General features: G+C 40.7%; 1 protein-coding gene across 2 annotated transcripts in view; it reads right to left on the reverse strand.

Annotated features, from left to right (window-relative positions):
- CEP85L (centrosomal protein 85 like) overlaps positions 1-17,940 on the reverse strand; it is a 248,816-nt gene that overhangs the window by 179,882 nt on the left and 50,994 nt on the right. Inside the window, exons 3-4 of one of the 2 annotated variants that reach the window (XM_030928400.1) lie at positions 14,428-14,645; positions 11,505-11,613 (exon numbers count right to left, since the gene is read on the reverse strand). In XM_030928400.1, the coding sequence (XP_030784260.1) occupies positions 11,505-11,586 (82 nt within the window). In that variant the 5' untranslated portion in view covers positions 11,587-11,613; positions 14,428-14,645. Of the gene's footprint in view, positions 1-10,013; positions 10,692-11,504; positions 11,614-14,427; positions 14,646-17,940 lie in introns of those variants that run through there. The other variant, XM_010353245.2, reaches the window with a different exon arrangement.

Consider the following 17,940-nt stretch of genomic DNA (forward strand, 5'->3'; position numbering starts at 1 on the left):
AGGATCTCAATAAATGTTATTATTTTTATTATTGTCCATGCATAGAAATTTTCCAGAAGGATAACTTAAAAACTATTAAAAATGGAGTGGAGGACTGGCATGAAAGGAAGATGAAAAAGCTTACTTCACTTTAAGCTTTTCTGTACTGAGTCAACATTTTACTACTGAGCATGTGTAACTTTAATAGTGAGAAAAAAAATCATCTGACAAATACCACATAACAATAATTCTTCTGCTCCTCATGAGGTACAGTACCCCACTCTCTTCCAAGTTTTTAACCTTGCTCTTTTCCCTCCCTATTCAATCAAGGACATCCACACTGTCACCAGCTTCTCTGTTAATATTAACATCCTACTAGCATGTTTACAACTACTTATCTTCTTCAAAACACAAACCCAATGCCCATCTCTCTGATAACCACCACTTTTTTAACGTTATTCCAAGAGATTAAGCATAAGCTTTCTATCCCTACGATCTCCAAAATGAATACATGCATGCCAGGGAGTACATGAGCCAAGCCACTGGCAAGCTGCTGGAAGAAAACAACTTCTGTTTATATCAAAAAGTATCTTTAGGAAAAATTAACATATTAAACTTTGCTACAATATTTAACATACAGGTTAACACTAGTGCCCTTACTCGGATTATCGGATTATCGGAGCGTTATGTTACGTATATATAACATAAATGGAGGTGTTCTACACAGAGGGCTTGACAGTGACACTCTCCTTCGTTCATTTGATTTTTTCGTGTGGTAATGCATTGCAGTTCACGGCTGGTTAAGCAGATTTGCATATCGATAACATTATGTAGTTTTACTTTAGCAACCTCACAAAATGGATTTGTGGCTCTAAAATATTAATGCAAAGAAACTTGAAGTTGAAAAACCTGAAGATAATACTAAAAATATAACTATAAACAAGCAAGAAAATAGTCAAGTTGATGCTTCCCATGCACACTCTTCAACATTCCTTGTGCAAGAGAAAAAAAAAAATTACAAAATCAGATCTGACAGTCATATGTCACCAAGAATTTCTGTTTGAAAAAATAACCATTGATCCCCATAAGGGTAAAGATGATGCTTTCAAATGAAACGCTCAATATGGAGAAGGCATACTGGAAATCAACGTGACTCATGTATCTGCATACGCGAGTTGGAAAAAATAATTTTTAAAATATGTCAATTGTATGTACCACTAGAAAAAAGGATGCCAATTAAATGACACCCTGAATTACATGATGCATTCAGATATCAGAAATGCCAAAACATTTTTAAAGTACATTTTAAAATTGATAAAGTATAATAAATACTGTATACTTAAGACAGGAGCACTTGGGTGAAATGTTTACTGTTAGGCATGTCTAAAAAATAAGGAGTCCATTGATTCTCTATAGTCTCAAAACATTTGCCATACACCTACCCTTTTTATGAAAGGATTGCAACAATGTGCCAAAAACAAATAAACAACAGGTAGCAAAATGGGGAGGGACTGAGAAACGATGCTGCTCCAATCCCAAAAGAGATCCAAAGATCTGCTCAGACATGAAAAGTTAGGTTCTAACCAGACATAAAATTCTAGGCCAGAAGAAAGAAAGAATCAAGAATAAAATAAGATCAGATTCCAAGACTGGGAATTAAGCAGTCACTGAAGATGCTTTCACTCAGCTAAAATAAGGTTAGCAGCATCAAGTAAGTATACTTTCTCACATAAACACACTAGTCAAAAAATACCTACATTAAAATCTAGCTCAATCTAAGCTAATTGGCTTTTCTTAGGCTGGGCACGGTGGCTCACACCTGTAATACCAGCACTTTGGGAGGCTGAGGGGGGGTGGATCAGGCCAGGAGTTCAAGACCAGCCTGGCCAATACGGTGAAACCCTATTTCTACTAAAAATATATATATATAACAAATCAGTCCAGAGTGGTGGTGCACACCTGTAATCCCAGCTACTTGGGAGGCAGAGGTTGCAGTGAGCCAAGATCACACCACCGCACTCCAGCATGGGTGACAGAGAGACTCTGTCTCAAAAACAAAAAAAAAGTTGTGTTCAAAAAAGCATTTTGGCAACTATTAGGAATAATAGCCACGTATTTAATTTAGTTTTTTGTAAGTCCTTGTTCCTGTTTAAAAACTGGGAAAATAAGGTACAGTTAACAACTAACGAGGCTGTTCATAAAACCACTACAAATATATACAACTTGGTGTTTCAGACAGGCTTATCATTGTCCTAGAACGTAAGAACCATAAACAATACATTTAAATGGCTAAAGAAAAATAAAAAGTCTTAAAATATTTCAAAATAATTGAGAAAATTTATAAATATACGGAAGTTTTCTGTTCCCAAAATTAAAGCACTTAACTTCTAGTCTAACTTTTCAGTACATTATTCCTAAAATGAGACAGAATGCTCAGTATTAATGAGAATGCTTTAGAAAAGCTTCAGAAATGTCATGGCAAGGCCATATATACGTAATTTCTTATGGTCAGGAGGTAATCTCTGCCTCTACAAAAGCAATGTAACCAACTGGTAGAAAATGTTAAACTACATGAAACATAGTCCAAATCTTTCATCCCAAAATCTTCCAGAGAAATATATAACTAAAAACTGTAGTTCATTTCAGAACTCTAAACTTAATACTAAAAACTATTTTCAAAAGGAGTATCAATAAAGCAAATAAGTCACACTAACAGTGTAGAAAGGCATACAACAGTTTCTGAACTTACGTTAACTCTCTCTTTGAAGGAACTGAAAATCCTGTCAACCACTTTAATTAATTTAGCACTACCTAATGAAGTCTTTAAACAATTTATGGCAGGAGAAAAAAAGCAAAAGTAGGGATAGAGTTACTTTTCTGAGGTAGATTCTCAGATCAGACAAAGGTTAATATAAGCATGAAATAAAACTAGATACAGTACTAAAGTCTGGTTCCCTGATTGAGAGAATCTTCTATTCTGATGGGTGAGAACACTGTCAACACCGGTTCAGATGCCCTGAGCAGACAGAGTACTCTGGTCAAGACTTGGCCACTGTTAATGTAAGGAATCCCATGAAACCCTTCAGTCCTAGGCGACCTATACACACATCCCCTAGTTTTTTAAAACTGAAACTTCAGGCAAACCTAGACAACTGGTCACCCTAGCTTAATAAGTGGTAAAGAGAAAGTAATTCAAACATTTATTAAACACTTATGTATCAATCCTTATGCAATAAAGTCAGCTCCACTGGATTAGATAATCTCTAATTTCAAATTTTTAAGTATCTCACTAAAACTGGCCAAATGCATTGATGCATTTTCTACTCATCTTACATGGCTGCCTGGAAGCATGAGACTGGTGATCACTACTGCCTTCAGGCTCCTGTCTACTAGAACACTTCATTCTTCTGCTTTTACTCCTACCTCCCTGGCTGCTCCTTCTCAGCGTCTTTGGATGGCTCATCTTCCTCTGCCTGAAGAGAAAATGCAGTGTCCCAGGGCTTAGTCCTCTACTGTCTTCTCTATTCTCTCGGTGTGACCCATGACCTTTAAACACCATTTATACCCAAGTAATCCTCAAATTCCTATCTCTCCCCAGCAACCTCCCTACTGAGCTCCAGCATTTATACCCAACTTCATACTCAACATCTCACCTGAATTTCTCAAAAGGATCTCAAATTTCACATGGCCAAAAAAGAACTCTTGATTCCATTTATCTTCCTTATACTCTCTCCCCCACTGTCCTCTGCCCACTAACCTTCCCCATCTCAGGAAATGGCATCACTATCAATTATAATCAAAGAAGCCAAAATTAAGATGTCATCTTTGACTCCTCTTTCCCTTACTTGACAACTCCAAGCCATCAGTAAATCCTTAAGATTTCTCATGTATATCCCAAATCCATTTTCTTCTCTCCAAATCCAATCTAACCATTCTAACTTAAGCCATCATCTCTCACCTAATAACTGCAATGGCCTATTAGCTGTCTTCCCTACTGCTATTCTTGCCCCACTCCTCTACAATTTCTTCTTCCACAGAATAGCCAAGACTGACTGTAAACACCCAGGACAAGGAATATCTGTTCCATGTCCCCAATACATGGGAACAGTATCTGCCTCATAGTAGGCACTCAATGTGCTCAGGAGTGAAAGAATAAAGTCACTCCCCGGCATCTTCTGACATGCGGAATAGAATCCAGACTCCCTACAACCCCCAACATTATTATCAGGCCTTCCTCACCTCACAATCCTGCTCACTAAGCTCCAGACTCACTGGAGTTCTTCAAACTTCTCAAACTCATTTCTGCCTTGGAGATTTTCTTGTTCCCTCCACCTGAACACTTCTCCCTTCATGTCTGGTTTCTTCTCTCCTCATTCAGGTAACCATGTTACCTCCTCAGAGGCCTCCCTGACCAGCCACTCAAGGAGCTCTGCCCATCCCCTGCCACCTCACCAATCTTCTTTTCCTCTTAGTACTTAACACTAGCTGAATAATCTCATTATCTGATCACTTACTGATCCTCCCCTCTAAAATGCAAGCCACTGCCAGGTAGCATGGTGGCTCATGCCTGTCATCCCAATAGTTGGGAAGGCCCAGGCAGAAGATCACTGGAGCCTAAAAGTTCAAGACCAGCCTGGGTAACAGTGAGACCTCATCTCTACAAAAAATACAAAAATGAGCCAGCAGTCATGGCACATGCCTGTATTCCCAGCTGAGCCTGAGAGGCTGAAGTGAGAGGACTGCTTGATCCTGGCAGGTCAAGGCTGCACAGACCTATGATTGCACCACAGCACTCCAGCCTGACTGACAGAGCGAGACACTGTCTCAAAAACGAAACAAAAAACAAACAAACAAAAAACCTAAAAAATGTTTTTAAAATAAAATACAAGCCTCCTTAGAGCAACAACCTTATCTTTCTTGTTGAATGATATATCCCCAGAGGCTAATACAATGTCTAGCACACTATATTTATTTAAAGAATAACTCACAAACATTTCTAATGCCAAGGTAACAAGCACTATGCTAGGTAACCATTTTTTTAATTAAAGAAAACAGAAAGCAAAATATTGGTATGAAAAGTAATTTGGGGCCAGGCGCGGTGGCTCACGCCTGTAATCCTAGCACTTTGGGAGGCCAAGGCTGGCAGATAACAAGGTCAGGAGTTCGAGACCAGGCTGGCCAATATTGTGAAACCCTGTCTCTACTAAAAATACGAAAATTAGCCGGGCATGGTGGTGCACGCCTGTAGTCCCACCTACTCGGGAGGCTGAAGCAGAAGAATCACTTGAATCCAGGAGGCAGAGGTTGCAGTAAGCCGAGATCGTACCACTGCACTCCAGCCTGGGCGACAGAACAAGATTCTGTCTCAAAAAAAAAAAAAAAAGTAAAGTAATTTGATGTTATTTTTATGTTGATCATGCCCATCCTTAAATGACCCTACACAATAAATTGCTCTTCTTAGAATATTATTTTGCCAGTGTAAAATATGAAAATCCTTATAGTAGTAATAATAATGAATAACATGTTATTGCTTAAAACTTGGCTGGGTGTGGTGGCTTACAGCTATAATCCCAGCACTTTGGGAGGCCGAGGCACGCGGATCACTTGAGGTCAGGAGTTCAAGACCAACCTGGTCAACATGGTGAAATCCCGTCTCTACAAAAATACAAAACATTAGCCAAGTATGGTGGTTTACGCCTCTAATCCCAGATACTCGAGAGGCCGAGGCAGGAGAATCGCTTGAACCCAGGAGATGGAGGCTGCTGTAAGCCAAGATCGCACCACTGCACTCCAGTGCAGTCAACCCCTGGGTGACAGAGACTCTGTCTCAAAAAAAAAAAAAAATTATATGGCTTTAAAAGTGTCTGATGATCACATTCTTCATTTTCTTAATGCAAAATGTATGTAAACTAATTAGGCTACAACTCAGGAAAATACTATCCAGAAGACTTTATGTCTTCACCATCTTTTCAAAGTATATAAATACACATTTCATCCAGTCAGAAAAATCATGACTCTCTCAACCCTTTCTGTTCACACACATAAATATTACAACATGACAATAGAAGTTATCAACTCACCATTTATTACTTGGCCTCAGATTAATTTATCAGCTTCATTCAAGCCAGTAAGTGATCAAATTCCAATTATTAATCAAGTTCATTTCACAAAAGTCATCACTAAAGTTAAGATTCACCTCTTACCCCGCCCCCCCAACCTATTATGAAAGAACATGCCCAGCTGGGTTTAGGCCAGAGTTATGTTTCATTGTTACTACAGTACTCTTAGAAGTCCATCTAATTCAGACCCACAGCAGAAAACAATATTACCTGCTGTAACCATACCAGTTATTACCACTATCATTATGACATCACTTAACACCTTATGGCAATGCATCAACTAAGAGGTAAATATAAAGCTCAAAGCAATGAACAAATGACTTTTTTTTCAGCTCAAGTGTTTCCTGTAACATTTTATTTTCACACACTATAAAAGTATAATACTCTACCTCAAAATGTTTTAGGAGTTGAATATATAAGATTTTGTTTTTGTTTTTTGAGACAGTGACTCACTCTGTTACCCAGGGTGGAGTGCAGTGACATGATCTCAACTCACTGCAACCTCGGCCTCCCGGGTTCAAGCGATTCTCCTGCCTTCAACCCCGAGTAGCTAGGATTACAGGCGCACGCACCACGCCCAGTTAATTTTTGTATTTTTAGTAGAGACTGGGTTTCACCATGTTGGCCGGGCTGGTTTGGAACTCCTGACCTCAAGTGATCTGCCCACCTCAGCCTCCCAAAGTCCTGGGATTATAGGCATGAGCCACCGCGCCTGGCTTGTGTTAGTATTTTTAAAATATTATTTATGAAAAGGAACATACTTAGCACAATTAGGTGTTAGGAAGTACTCAAAGTATCACTCTATCATGCTAGATTTCAAAGGCCTATGGGAAATATGGTTATCCTTCATCCAATTTGAAACCAGTATACATTCTGAACAATAGGGTAATCTCAAATGCAATCAACCACATGCATAAAAAACATACTCATTGTTCTATTTTAAATTACCTTTCTAACCACACTTGCCAATACAAAAAAGAGAGGCTTTTATTTGACCTTTGTCAGGAAACTTATGAAAACACTCATTTTAGCTGGGCGGGGTGACTCACGCCTGTAATCCCAGCACTTTGGAAGACTGAGGCCAGTGGATCACTTGAGGCCAAGAGTTCCAGACCAGCATGGCCAACATGGTAAGACCCTGTCTCCACTAAAAATACAAAAATTAGCTGGGCGTGGTGGCACATGCCTGTAATCCCAACTATTTGGGAGGCTGAGGCACGAGAATCGCTTGGAACTGGGAGGCAGAAGTTGCAGTGATCCGAGATCGCACCACTGCACTCCAGGCTGGGCAACAGAGGGAAACTCTGTCTCAAAATATAAACAAATAAATACTCATTTTATTTTTGGTTTACAACAGTTACTCCATAAAGCTGAAAAATGGGAAAAGCCAAATCAAACTGAATCCTAAAGTGAAGGCTAAAGATCAGTATTTTTCAAACTACACTTATTATTCCTATTTTGTACTGCCATTTCTTTAAAAACATAATTTCTTCTGATTTTTAGAAAGTGGTTCTATAGTACCTTTGGCTCTTCCTTTAGTCTAGTTATATATTTGTATAAACAAATCAGTTTCAGGACACCTTGAATTAATCCACATATTAAGATAAACTCACTTTAATACCAGAAATTATTTACTTATCCCTGCCTTCACACTTTGTTTTCAGACAGGTCCAATTTTAGGACTGGAATAACTGCTCAAATTATTCAAAAGATATACTGAACAGTATTTCAAAAATAAAAATTTCCTTCCAATTCTCAGGAAAAAAGATCCCTACATGAATCAACACAGAGGTCATTATCTTGACCTTCTCCATCTGCTCATTTGCACAAGAAGCAACACAAGTTTTTCATCTAAGGTAGAACTTTTTAAAACTTAAAATTATCAAAGATAATTTTAAATATGTTTGCTCAAAAAGGAAAAAAACACAATAAATACATTACTATTTCAGCATACAGCTGAAAAAAAAACTTTTCAAAGCCATGTCCTGATTTGCCAATGGTTTATTACTGACAAATTGAGATAAAATACATGCTTTGGTACAGCTATACTGTCCAAATTTTTTCAATTTGGGTAGTATTTACAAAGTATCTTCTTCCACCATTATTCTATGCCATAGCAAATGTCTCTCTAGAGACTGCAACATAACAAAGTCCTTCGTTACTCAACTTTAAATACTTAAATGTTCTCTTCATAGAAAACAATGAAAAACAGACACCAAGCCTCAGTGATATACCTCCAAACAAGCTGCTATTATCACGAATAACTTTTAATAGGTTAAAGACATTACAGATGGCTTTTGACATTTTCAGATAAACTGAAACCACTGCCTCCTGCCCCTAGGGATAATGAAGTAGCTTCTCAATCACTAAAGTTACTTAGATGACAGGATTTGTGAATAATCTGTAAACTGGGGAAACCTCTGAACTACTGTCTCCTTAGGACAAACAGCATACAATTTAGAAAAAAAACATCCCTACTTAATACTGCTTTTTACTAAATTCATGCCTACATTAAATTTCTAAAAGTGTTTCAGGACCAAACTGAAGTGAATGATTCAAATCTAACTCTGGCTTTTTAAAATGTATATATGTCTTTTTAAAAACCACATCACAAATATCTAAACTATCACAGAATTGCATTATTCGAAATTTCAATAGCCTGATATTAGTGACTCGGTTAGTGCCTGATTTTTTTAAAAACAGTAGAAAATATTACCATCAAAAGACCGCTTTTCAAATGCTGCTTCTGCTTTTTATGTTTTGTAAATAACCGCTTTGGAAATGTATGCAAAAATATCTCTAAGTTACACAAGTCGAGCTTAAACACTGTGTGGAGCAAGGTTACTTAACAGGAGTCCCAGAACCAGCTAAAACTGTAAGGAAAATTTTGCGTATGTATATACGGCATTGTTTTTTCTGCATAGAAGGTCCACATAACTCAGTTTCTCAAAAGGCCTCAAAACTCAATTAATATTAAAAGTGCCTGGAAGGACCATCATCGTTAGAGAACATACCACAGGCAACCCAAGACTTATTTTTTTATCCCAAGTTAGGGGAAGATTTATCCTAATTTTATAGCTCCTACATAACTTCTGAGCGACGCAAGCACGAAATGGCTGTCTGATACAAACAGCCCCTTCAGACACGGAATGCAGCAAACCCCTAATTTTCCTTGAAGGGACCACGGAAAGCCAAACGGATTCGCAACCTGGTTGCTCAATGGTCCATTGGCTACTGCAGGACGCGCCCTCCCCTTACGCCGGAGGTGCTGCGGGGCGGCAACCAGGTTCCACCGAGCGGCTGAAGTTCCCTTGGGGGTGGCTGATTCCGAGGGGCTGAAGTTCCCTTGGGGATGGCTGACAGCGGTCGCATCTCTGGCAGCATTCTCCCTCCCCAAAACGCGCCCTAAAAGTAGCGGCTGTGGGCGTGGGCACAGCTAACCCCGGCCCGCGCCTCCCAGAAGCCTGGAGGGCACGGAACTGCGGCCCCTCCGAGACGCGCCCGGGCCGCCGCCGCAGCACGGTCGCAGCGACCTTCCCGCCCGGGTCCCCGCGAGCGACGGACAAGCCTCGTTATCACGCCGGTCACACACCCCACGAGTGAAAGGAAAAAGCCGGGCAGACAATAAAGCCCAACCCGCGGGGGCCCAAGCGAGCTGGAAGTTGGGGGCGCTGGGGCTGCAGCCCAAGGAGGAGCGGCGGGGAAGACGGGATGCGGAGCTGATGCGCCTGGGACGCGGCAAGCCAGATGTCAGCCCGGGTGCTGGCAGCGGGGAGGACACTGGGCGCGCGGCGACGTCGGGGAGGCGGCCGGGGGAAGACAGGCCTGAGGCGGGAGGGGAGCGGCGGCGAGGTCCCGAGGCGCCGCGGTCGGCCGTGACCCCCACCCCAGCCGGGGCGCTGTCTCGTTCCTTACCGGCAGGGAAGCTGCGGGCTCCGCCGGGGCTATCCCGGCCGCTGGCCTCCGGAGCTAGAAAGCGCCCCCACATCGCGGGCGAGAGGGCCGGGTGGGCCGGGGACGCCCGACTCCTCACGTCCGTCCTCCTGCTTCTTCGGTGGCGGAAACTTGTGCGGAGCCTGGGCCTCGGCGGCACGGGCAGGAGGAAAGGCGGGATGGCTGGTTAACGGCTGTTCAGCTACGGGCGGGGAGCGCAGGGGCCAGATTCGCCGCAGTGGCAGCGGCTGCCATGGCCAAGCCGGCTGGGCTGAGGCCCGCGCCGGGGAAGCGGCGACTCAGCGGTGACGGCTGTTAGATCCCCGGCTGAGCCCAGGCTCAAAGGCTCCAGGCGAAGTTGCAGCTGCGGGTTCTCTCCGCCCCCACCGCCGGCTGAGCCAGAGCCCGGGCTGGGGCCGCGAGGGGGCGGGGCCTCAGGCAATGACTTCAGGCGTGCGCCGCGCGGCGCAGGGCGGGGACTGCGGCGGGCGGGTGGGTGGGCTCCCCCGACTCCGCTTCTCCTCCTTGGCGGCGACTGGGCTGTCCCGCCCTCCTGCCGCATCCCTCCGTCTTCATCCTCCCGCCCTGCGAGTTGAGTAGAGGGCAGCGACTTGGCCTATTTTGCGGTACTCTCCCCTCCCTTGGGTAATCCCTCACGCCCTCCCTCCTGGCACCTCTGTAAAGACACGTGGAAGACCTGCCCCCGGCGTCACCACAGCTCGAGTTGAAGGGGCCAAGCCAGGGCGCGGCTGAGGGGGCTTCCAGCCTCCCTTGGAATTAGGATTGGGATTTAAATCCTCATCTGTATTCCTTCGTTTATAGATCACTTTAGGGGCAGAAAAGGGGTGGTTTTCCTTTACTAATGGGGGCGTGGGGGCAACACAGGCACCAGAATATAACACAGGGATGTGCACCGGAAAAGGCCCGGGGGTAATTAGACCCTAGGGGGAGAGGGGAGAGGGGTCGTCATTGTAATCGCACAACGTTTCAGATTAGCAACCAGAAAGTAAAAATGGCACCAAAGTCTGTAAAGGGAGTCCTTTCCTCCTTGCCCCCTACTCGTTCACGTTCTTGCTCTTCCTGGCCGGTTTCCACCCTTCACCTGAACCCTTAGAGCAGGAGGAGACGTCCTAAGGAAGAGCGAAAAGGGACAGCATCGTTTTATTTTTAAATCTTACTTCTCACTGGCAATATGGTGATGCTTCCAACGTTTAGTTACAAACTAGTTCGTGTAATAAATTCTGGGCCAGCACTGTGGTGGGAGGCGGGCTCTGCAGTAGGCCCATCACTCAGAGGTAAGCCAGAACGCAGGTCACTTAACTAGAGAGGCTTTGAGTTCCGCTTTTCCTGTTCTGGAATCTTGCTAACAAAGGCCTCATATTTGCATTTTTGCTTAAAGACACTTTAATTGGGAAATACTACTTAAAATTCTTGGAAGTTAAATCACATTTGGGTGTGTGTTCTATAACTTACCACATCCGTGTTGTAATTTATCTGATTGGAGTTTTACATTTAGTCTCCCTGTGGTAGACTTCCAATTATTTCTCCAAATCATGTAATGTTGGCCAAGGGTCAGCTGTTTCTGATGATAAAAAGATATAGAAACATGAAAGACGAGTGTGATTGGTTCCTTTTTCTGGTTTAAATGTGCATTAGCTTTTTTATCTAACACTTGAGGGGGATAGATTTTTTTCAGTCCCAAAAAGAAAATTAGCAGAAGCTATAGCACTATGTAAAGTATACATTTTTTTTTTCATGCTTTGTAGTTACCACAGTCTCAGGAGCAGAATTTTTGAAATTCATTTGTGATGCAGTTCTAAGAAGTGTATAAAATATTACAGAAATATCTTGGCTTTTGCGAGTTTAAAATACAATTATTATTTCAAAACTGCCAATTTCCTAACTCTAAACAGTGTTTAAAGAAAATCGTTTACTCAGGTTTTCTACATCTTTTTATCAATATAAAGGGCATGCTACTACACACACAAAGAAAGTACATTCGAAGGTGAAAGAATCTAAAATATTTCATTGTCTATTACAGAGTAAAAGCAAACAGTAAAAACATGTTGCTCTTTTGGCACTTGGCATCAAAGATAAAAATTTTGTGTCCCTAGTAATTAAACTTGGGAGGATAGAGGGCTAATGCAATTAAAATTAATTGAAATACTAAGTGGGAATACTATGTAGATAAAGTAACCATTTCTTTTAATCATATGAATTCTGAGTATATACTGAACGAATGCTTCCCCCACATCCATGATACATGGATGATATGTACATGGGATGATACAGCCATGGTTTTCAGAATGATTAAAATTTATCATAACACAAGTTGGAGAACCTAAGGACTACCTAACCATTACTAAACCCCATGTGGTAAACTGCCATATTTTTTGTTGTTGTGACAGTGTGTTAGGACTACAAGGAGAATTTTACAAGCAAAGACAGTGTCGTTGAACCTCAATAAACCTCAGTCTTGGCAGTTGTTCTACTGCGCAGAGATAAGTAATGAAAATAGTGACTCTGGCGGGGCGCGGTGGCTCAAGCCTGTAATCTCAGCACTTTGGGAGGCCGAGACAGGCAGATCACGAGGTCAGGAGATTGAGACCATCCTGGTCAACACGGTGAAACCCCGTCTCTAGTAAAAAATACAAAAAACTAGCCAGGCGAGGTGGCGGGCGCCTGTAGTCTCAACTACTCGGGAGGCTGAGGCAGGAGAATGGCGTAAACCCAGCAGGCAGAGCTTGCAGTGAGCTGAGATCCGGCCACTGCACTCCAGCCGGAGCGACAGAGCGAGACTCCGGTCTCAAAAATAAATAAATAAATAAATAAATAAATAAATAAATAAATAAATAAATAAATAAAATAATAAAGAAAATAGTGACTCTGTGTGTGTGTGTATAAGTATCATTGCTCAGATGAAATTAGGATATTTAATGTTTTGAGAAGGGACTTTTAAAGAATATAAACTGGATCACAAAAGAAGAAAATAGTACTAAAAATGCCATGTTAAATACTAAACTATATTAAACTATTTGTTTAAAATGTTTCATTTCAGAAAAAGACATTATTGAAAAGTGAAAAATAAATGTTGCATTTATAATTCTTAAATTTGTTTATAAATCTTTGAACTGATTATCTTACTATGATTATCTTACTATCTTATGTGAGCTATCTTACATGTGTTTTTCTGATTCAAATTTGTCAGATTGTGCAGACATCAACTACAGAACTGAAGAGGGATATTACAATGGATAAAAGTGATACTTTAAAATTAGAAGAGCTAGGCGCAGTCATTCATGCCTGTAATCCAGTGCTTTGGGAGACCAAGGCGGGAGAATCCCTTAAGCCCAGGAGTTGGAGGCTGTAGTGAGCTATGATTGTGCCACCGCACTCAAGCCTGGGTGACAGAGCAAAACCCTGTCTCTAAAAAATAAATAAAATTAGAAGGAAACCCCATGCATAATATGAGGTAAGCTCAAGAGAACTTTATATTTACAAAAATACAAAATATATAAAATAGCAAAAGAACCAAACAATGTGTAGGAAAAGTAAACCAACCAATAACAATTGAAGTAGTTCCTAAAGAACTATTGCTACTACATAGAAAAAGATTTATGAATGAATTCTAAAAGATTCCAAGAACTGGACAATTCTTATATATCAAGTGTGTATCAAGGACCATGCTATACAACCTCTTCCAGATCATAAAGGTGACAAGTTATCCAATTTTTTATGGATTGTTGTAATCCCAAAAATCATGTATAATTAAAAAAAACAAAACAAAACAAAAAAAAACCTCTTTCTTTTGAAGATGGATTTGAATATCTTAACTGGATCCCTGGCAGGTAGAATTCAAATAGGTGAATGGAAAACAAATAGGTTACTTAACCTGTCTATGCCTCAATTCCCTTACCTGCAAACTGGGGATTATAATAACTACCTCACAGGATTGCTGTGGGGTTTAAACGTGTTAATCTTTGTAAAATAGTTAGAACAGTGTGTGTGTACATCCTATATTGGTAATAGAGACAAACATACAATTTAGAAATGTAACTGTGTTATAGCTCACCAAGAAAGAATAACATCATCATTGGTAATTTATATACATGTGTCAGAATAAAATAGTGACTGGTATCTTTTCCTGACCCTTTGGGGTTACTAATTAGTCCAGGAATTATGGTGAAATAGTACACTCTTGACAAATATTTACCAAATTTTTGGGAGCCAGGTTCATAGAAACCTTCATTCTAGGCTGTGATTTCCTGCCCAGTGCTACCAAAATAAAGGAAGGAAAATTAGGGAGAGGTAGCTAGGTGGTATGGTGAGGCCAAGAGGACAAGGGCACCTCATCTCAAGTCCCTGATTCCTGGGAGGTACAAAAAATGAATCTCACCTGTACCTTTGACTCCAGAGTTGGGTTGCAATAACCAATAAGAAAGAAGATATGATATGGACCACTGAAGCAGTCCTCGGGATAGGAAGTGGGTGTGGGGGGGATAGAATTCCGCCAACAGATAAAGTCTTCCAAAGGACCATCAATGCTTTCAGAAACTGCTTAGGACTGACATCTTTGTCAATGGAACTGATGGTAACCACCTGGTCATCCTGAGCCTAGGAAAAGAAACAAGATCATTTATAGTGAAATGGGACAGCAACCTGGACAGTGCGTAAGGATACAAAGTCTTCCTTACCTGCCTGCCTGCTTTTTCAGACACTGGACAGTAAGTAGAAGGAAGTGTGGATTCAAGAAAGCAGATCATGCCTTCACACACAAACCCACACGCAGCCTCCTATCTGACCTGCCCTGGTGGAGAAGAGGACTGTTGAAAGCTGAAAATGTTCAAAAAGTTAGGGAATTGGATTGAGATGTACTCAGTGGAAAAGGGGATTTTCAACAGTGTACAGTTGGCAGTGTTACTTGGGGAGAAAAAAATTTGAGTATATACTTCCAGTGATTTGAGACTTCTCACTAAACCAGTTACCTATTTTATGTTGAGTAGTTAGTAATACCTTCATTTTACGGATGCGGAAAAAAGACCAAAGAGAAGTTAGGGAAGGTCACACTGGAAGTAAAGAGCTAGAATTCAAATCTGATACATGTAACTCCAAAGCCCATGCCTTTTCCACCATGCTCTTCAACATGCTGTGAAATAAAAACTGGAAGTTTTTTTTCAGATGCCATATGAGAAGGAAATACCTAACTATAGGATTTCTGTATAGTGTTTAGGGTTCAGCTAAGACTGGAAACCATGTGACATTAATCTGCGGTGGTGTATGGTTTTCTTTTAGCTGTAACCAGCAGTTTGAGTGTAGGAAGAAAGAAGGCAGATAGATAAATAGGATTTTGCAGTGTGGGCACTCAAATGGGAAAAAGGGGCAAAGAATGTAAGGATATTGGTGGAAGAATAGATGAAGTGATGGGAAACTGGGTGTAGCCTATCTGGAAAAAGCAGTTAAGACAAAGCTGAAATGTGGAGAGAAGGTCATGGGAATAAAGGAGTGGAACTTTTGCAATTGAAAAGCAAACATAATGAGAGTAAGGGAGTAAAAGTTGGAAAGATATGATGTTAGGGTGAGAGAGGAGGATGCTGAAGTTTAAGATTGGAGAGATGACACAGTGGAGGAATTGATGTGTGAGGTGACCTTGGAGTGTGTCTCTCTGATCTCCCTTCAAGAAAGACCTTGATATTCAACCATGAGGAATGTAGTTTGCTGACAGTCTCCAAATTTTAGCGCCTGCAGGACCTGCTTCAGCCTTTTTATTTAATTTTATTTTTTATTGATACATAATAGAGGTACATATTTTGGGCATATATGTGATAATTTAATACATTCATATAATTTGTAAAGATCGAATCAGTGTTATTGGGATGTCCATCATCTTAAAAATTTTCTTTTCTTTATGCTAGAAACATTCAAATTATTTTCTTCTAGCTATTTTAAAATATAACAATAGATTATTGTAAACCACAGTCGCCCTACTCCGTGCTTTTCCCAGATATCCCCAGCCAGTGACAAATCTCAGCTGAGATAATGGGGCCTGACCATTCTTTCCAATGCAGAGCCCTTCTAATCATCAGTCCTTGCTCTCTAGCTTGCTATTGGGTTGACTGGGAACTTGTCAGATGTGCATTGTAGTCTGAGCCTTTCCTTTCCAGTCCTGCTTCCTGTGCCTTTCATCTTTCACAGGTGTTACCTTCCAATAAGCCTCTTACACCCCTAGTTCCACTTTAGCATCGCTTTCCAGAAAAGCCAACTGACACATTCTGTGAGGAAGATGAAGATTGGTGGTTTTGTTTTAAATAGGAAAACAGGAGGTCTACAGAGCATGATGAAAATGTTTCCCAGAGAGCACTGTATACCAGGAAGGCAGCATATAGCAGCATAGACTAAGACTATACAAGAGTATAGATGTCTTATGTTTTGAACAGCAGAGAAAGGCGGAATTGAGAGAACTGGGCCAGGCACAGTGGCTCATGCCTATAATCTCAGCACTTTGGGAGGCTAAGGTGGGCAGAACACTTGAAGTCAGGAGTTCCAGATTAGCATGGCCAACATGGTAAAACCCCCTCTCTACTAAAACAACACAAAAATTAGCTGGGCATTGTGGCACATGCCTGTAGTCTCTGCTACTTTGGAGGCTGAGGCATGAGAATTGCTTGAACCCAGGAGGCAGAGGTTGCAGCCGAGATCGCACCACTGCACTCCAGCCTGAGCGACAGTGCAAGACCCTGTCTCCAAAACAGAAAGAAAGACAGACATGACAGGTTCAAGTGGACTCAGAATACCACTTGGGCATATGGAACTCTGGAGGAGAAGGTCCTCAATGCTTCTGACTGGACTGGGCCAGGGAGCTACCACCCCCCAATTAGAAAAGTTTGCCACTATTCAGAGTACTTCCAGGAGCAAAGTACAAACTTGTGAAATTTACATGAAGTTAATTTATGTCAACAGGAGTTTAATTCATTAATTAAGAATAATTAATTAGTTACAATTTCACTACTCAAATATTTTTAAATCATTAAGACAGTTTTCATAGTAGCTTCCCTTACTTCTAGGTAGTAGAAGAGAATTCAATTCAATATACTCTGTTCCCGTTGGTAAGGTTTTTTTATTCCAAAGAATTTTCAGCGTATTGCTTACCCAGTGGAAGAATGTAGGGATCTCCGGAACTGTAAATAGAGTTAACATCACTTAAACAATCCCTAGAGGAATCTGAGCTAATTTAAGGAGTGGACCTTTTTGCTAAGATTTCAGTGGAGCTCTGGAATTTTAACAAGTTATTATAATAAATTCAGAGAAACAGACGAGTCTAACTACAATTTTCAGGTTTATGGGAGAACCAATTTCTTTATGGTTTTTAAATAATACATATGAAAAACAAAAAGATGATTTAGAAATATTATTATTCATCTGGCGATTATTTGTTGAGTACCAAAGTAAGGCAGAAAAATTAAAACCAGACACAAGTGTGAAGGATTGGTTACTTCACTATAACACTTTAAGCTTTTTAATTTTCTATTGTGTAAACAGTATAAAATAGCTATACGGTAAGGCTTCTTTGTTCGTTGTTTTTAACACAATGGAGTTACTTTGTACTGCGGTCCTTATAATCTCTCATGTATGGGTCACTCGTAATTATTTTATTTTGTTCAACAGTGTACTGATTGCAGAAGTCTCTTAGCCTGACATAAATTCAAGTTGTAAAATCTAGAACCTGTATTTTTAAAAATAAATAAACTTTTAAAAGACCACTTTAAAATGGAATTCAATAATTATGAAATTATTATTGTAAATGTATGTTAAATATAAAAGTGTAAAAACATTTAAATCAGTATATTTAATCAGTGTTATAAGTAAATTAATAAATATTTTAAGTTGACATTTAACTATTTTGCTTATATCT

This window comes from Rhinopithecus roxellana, chromosome 4, assembly GCF_007565055.1.
Source record: "Rhinopithecus roxellana isolate Shanxi Qingling chromosome 4, ASM756505v1, whole genome shotgun sequence".
NCBI classification, from domain to species: domain Eukaryota; kingdom Metazoa; phylum Chordata; class Mammalia; order Primates; family Cercopithecidae; genus Rhinopithecus; species Rhinopithecus roxellana.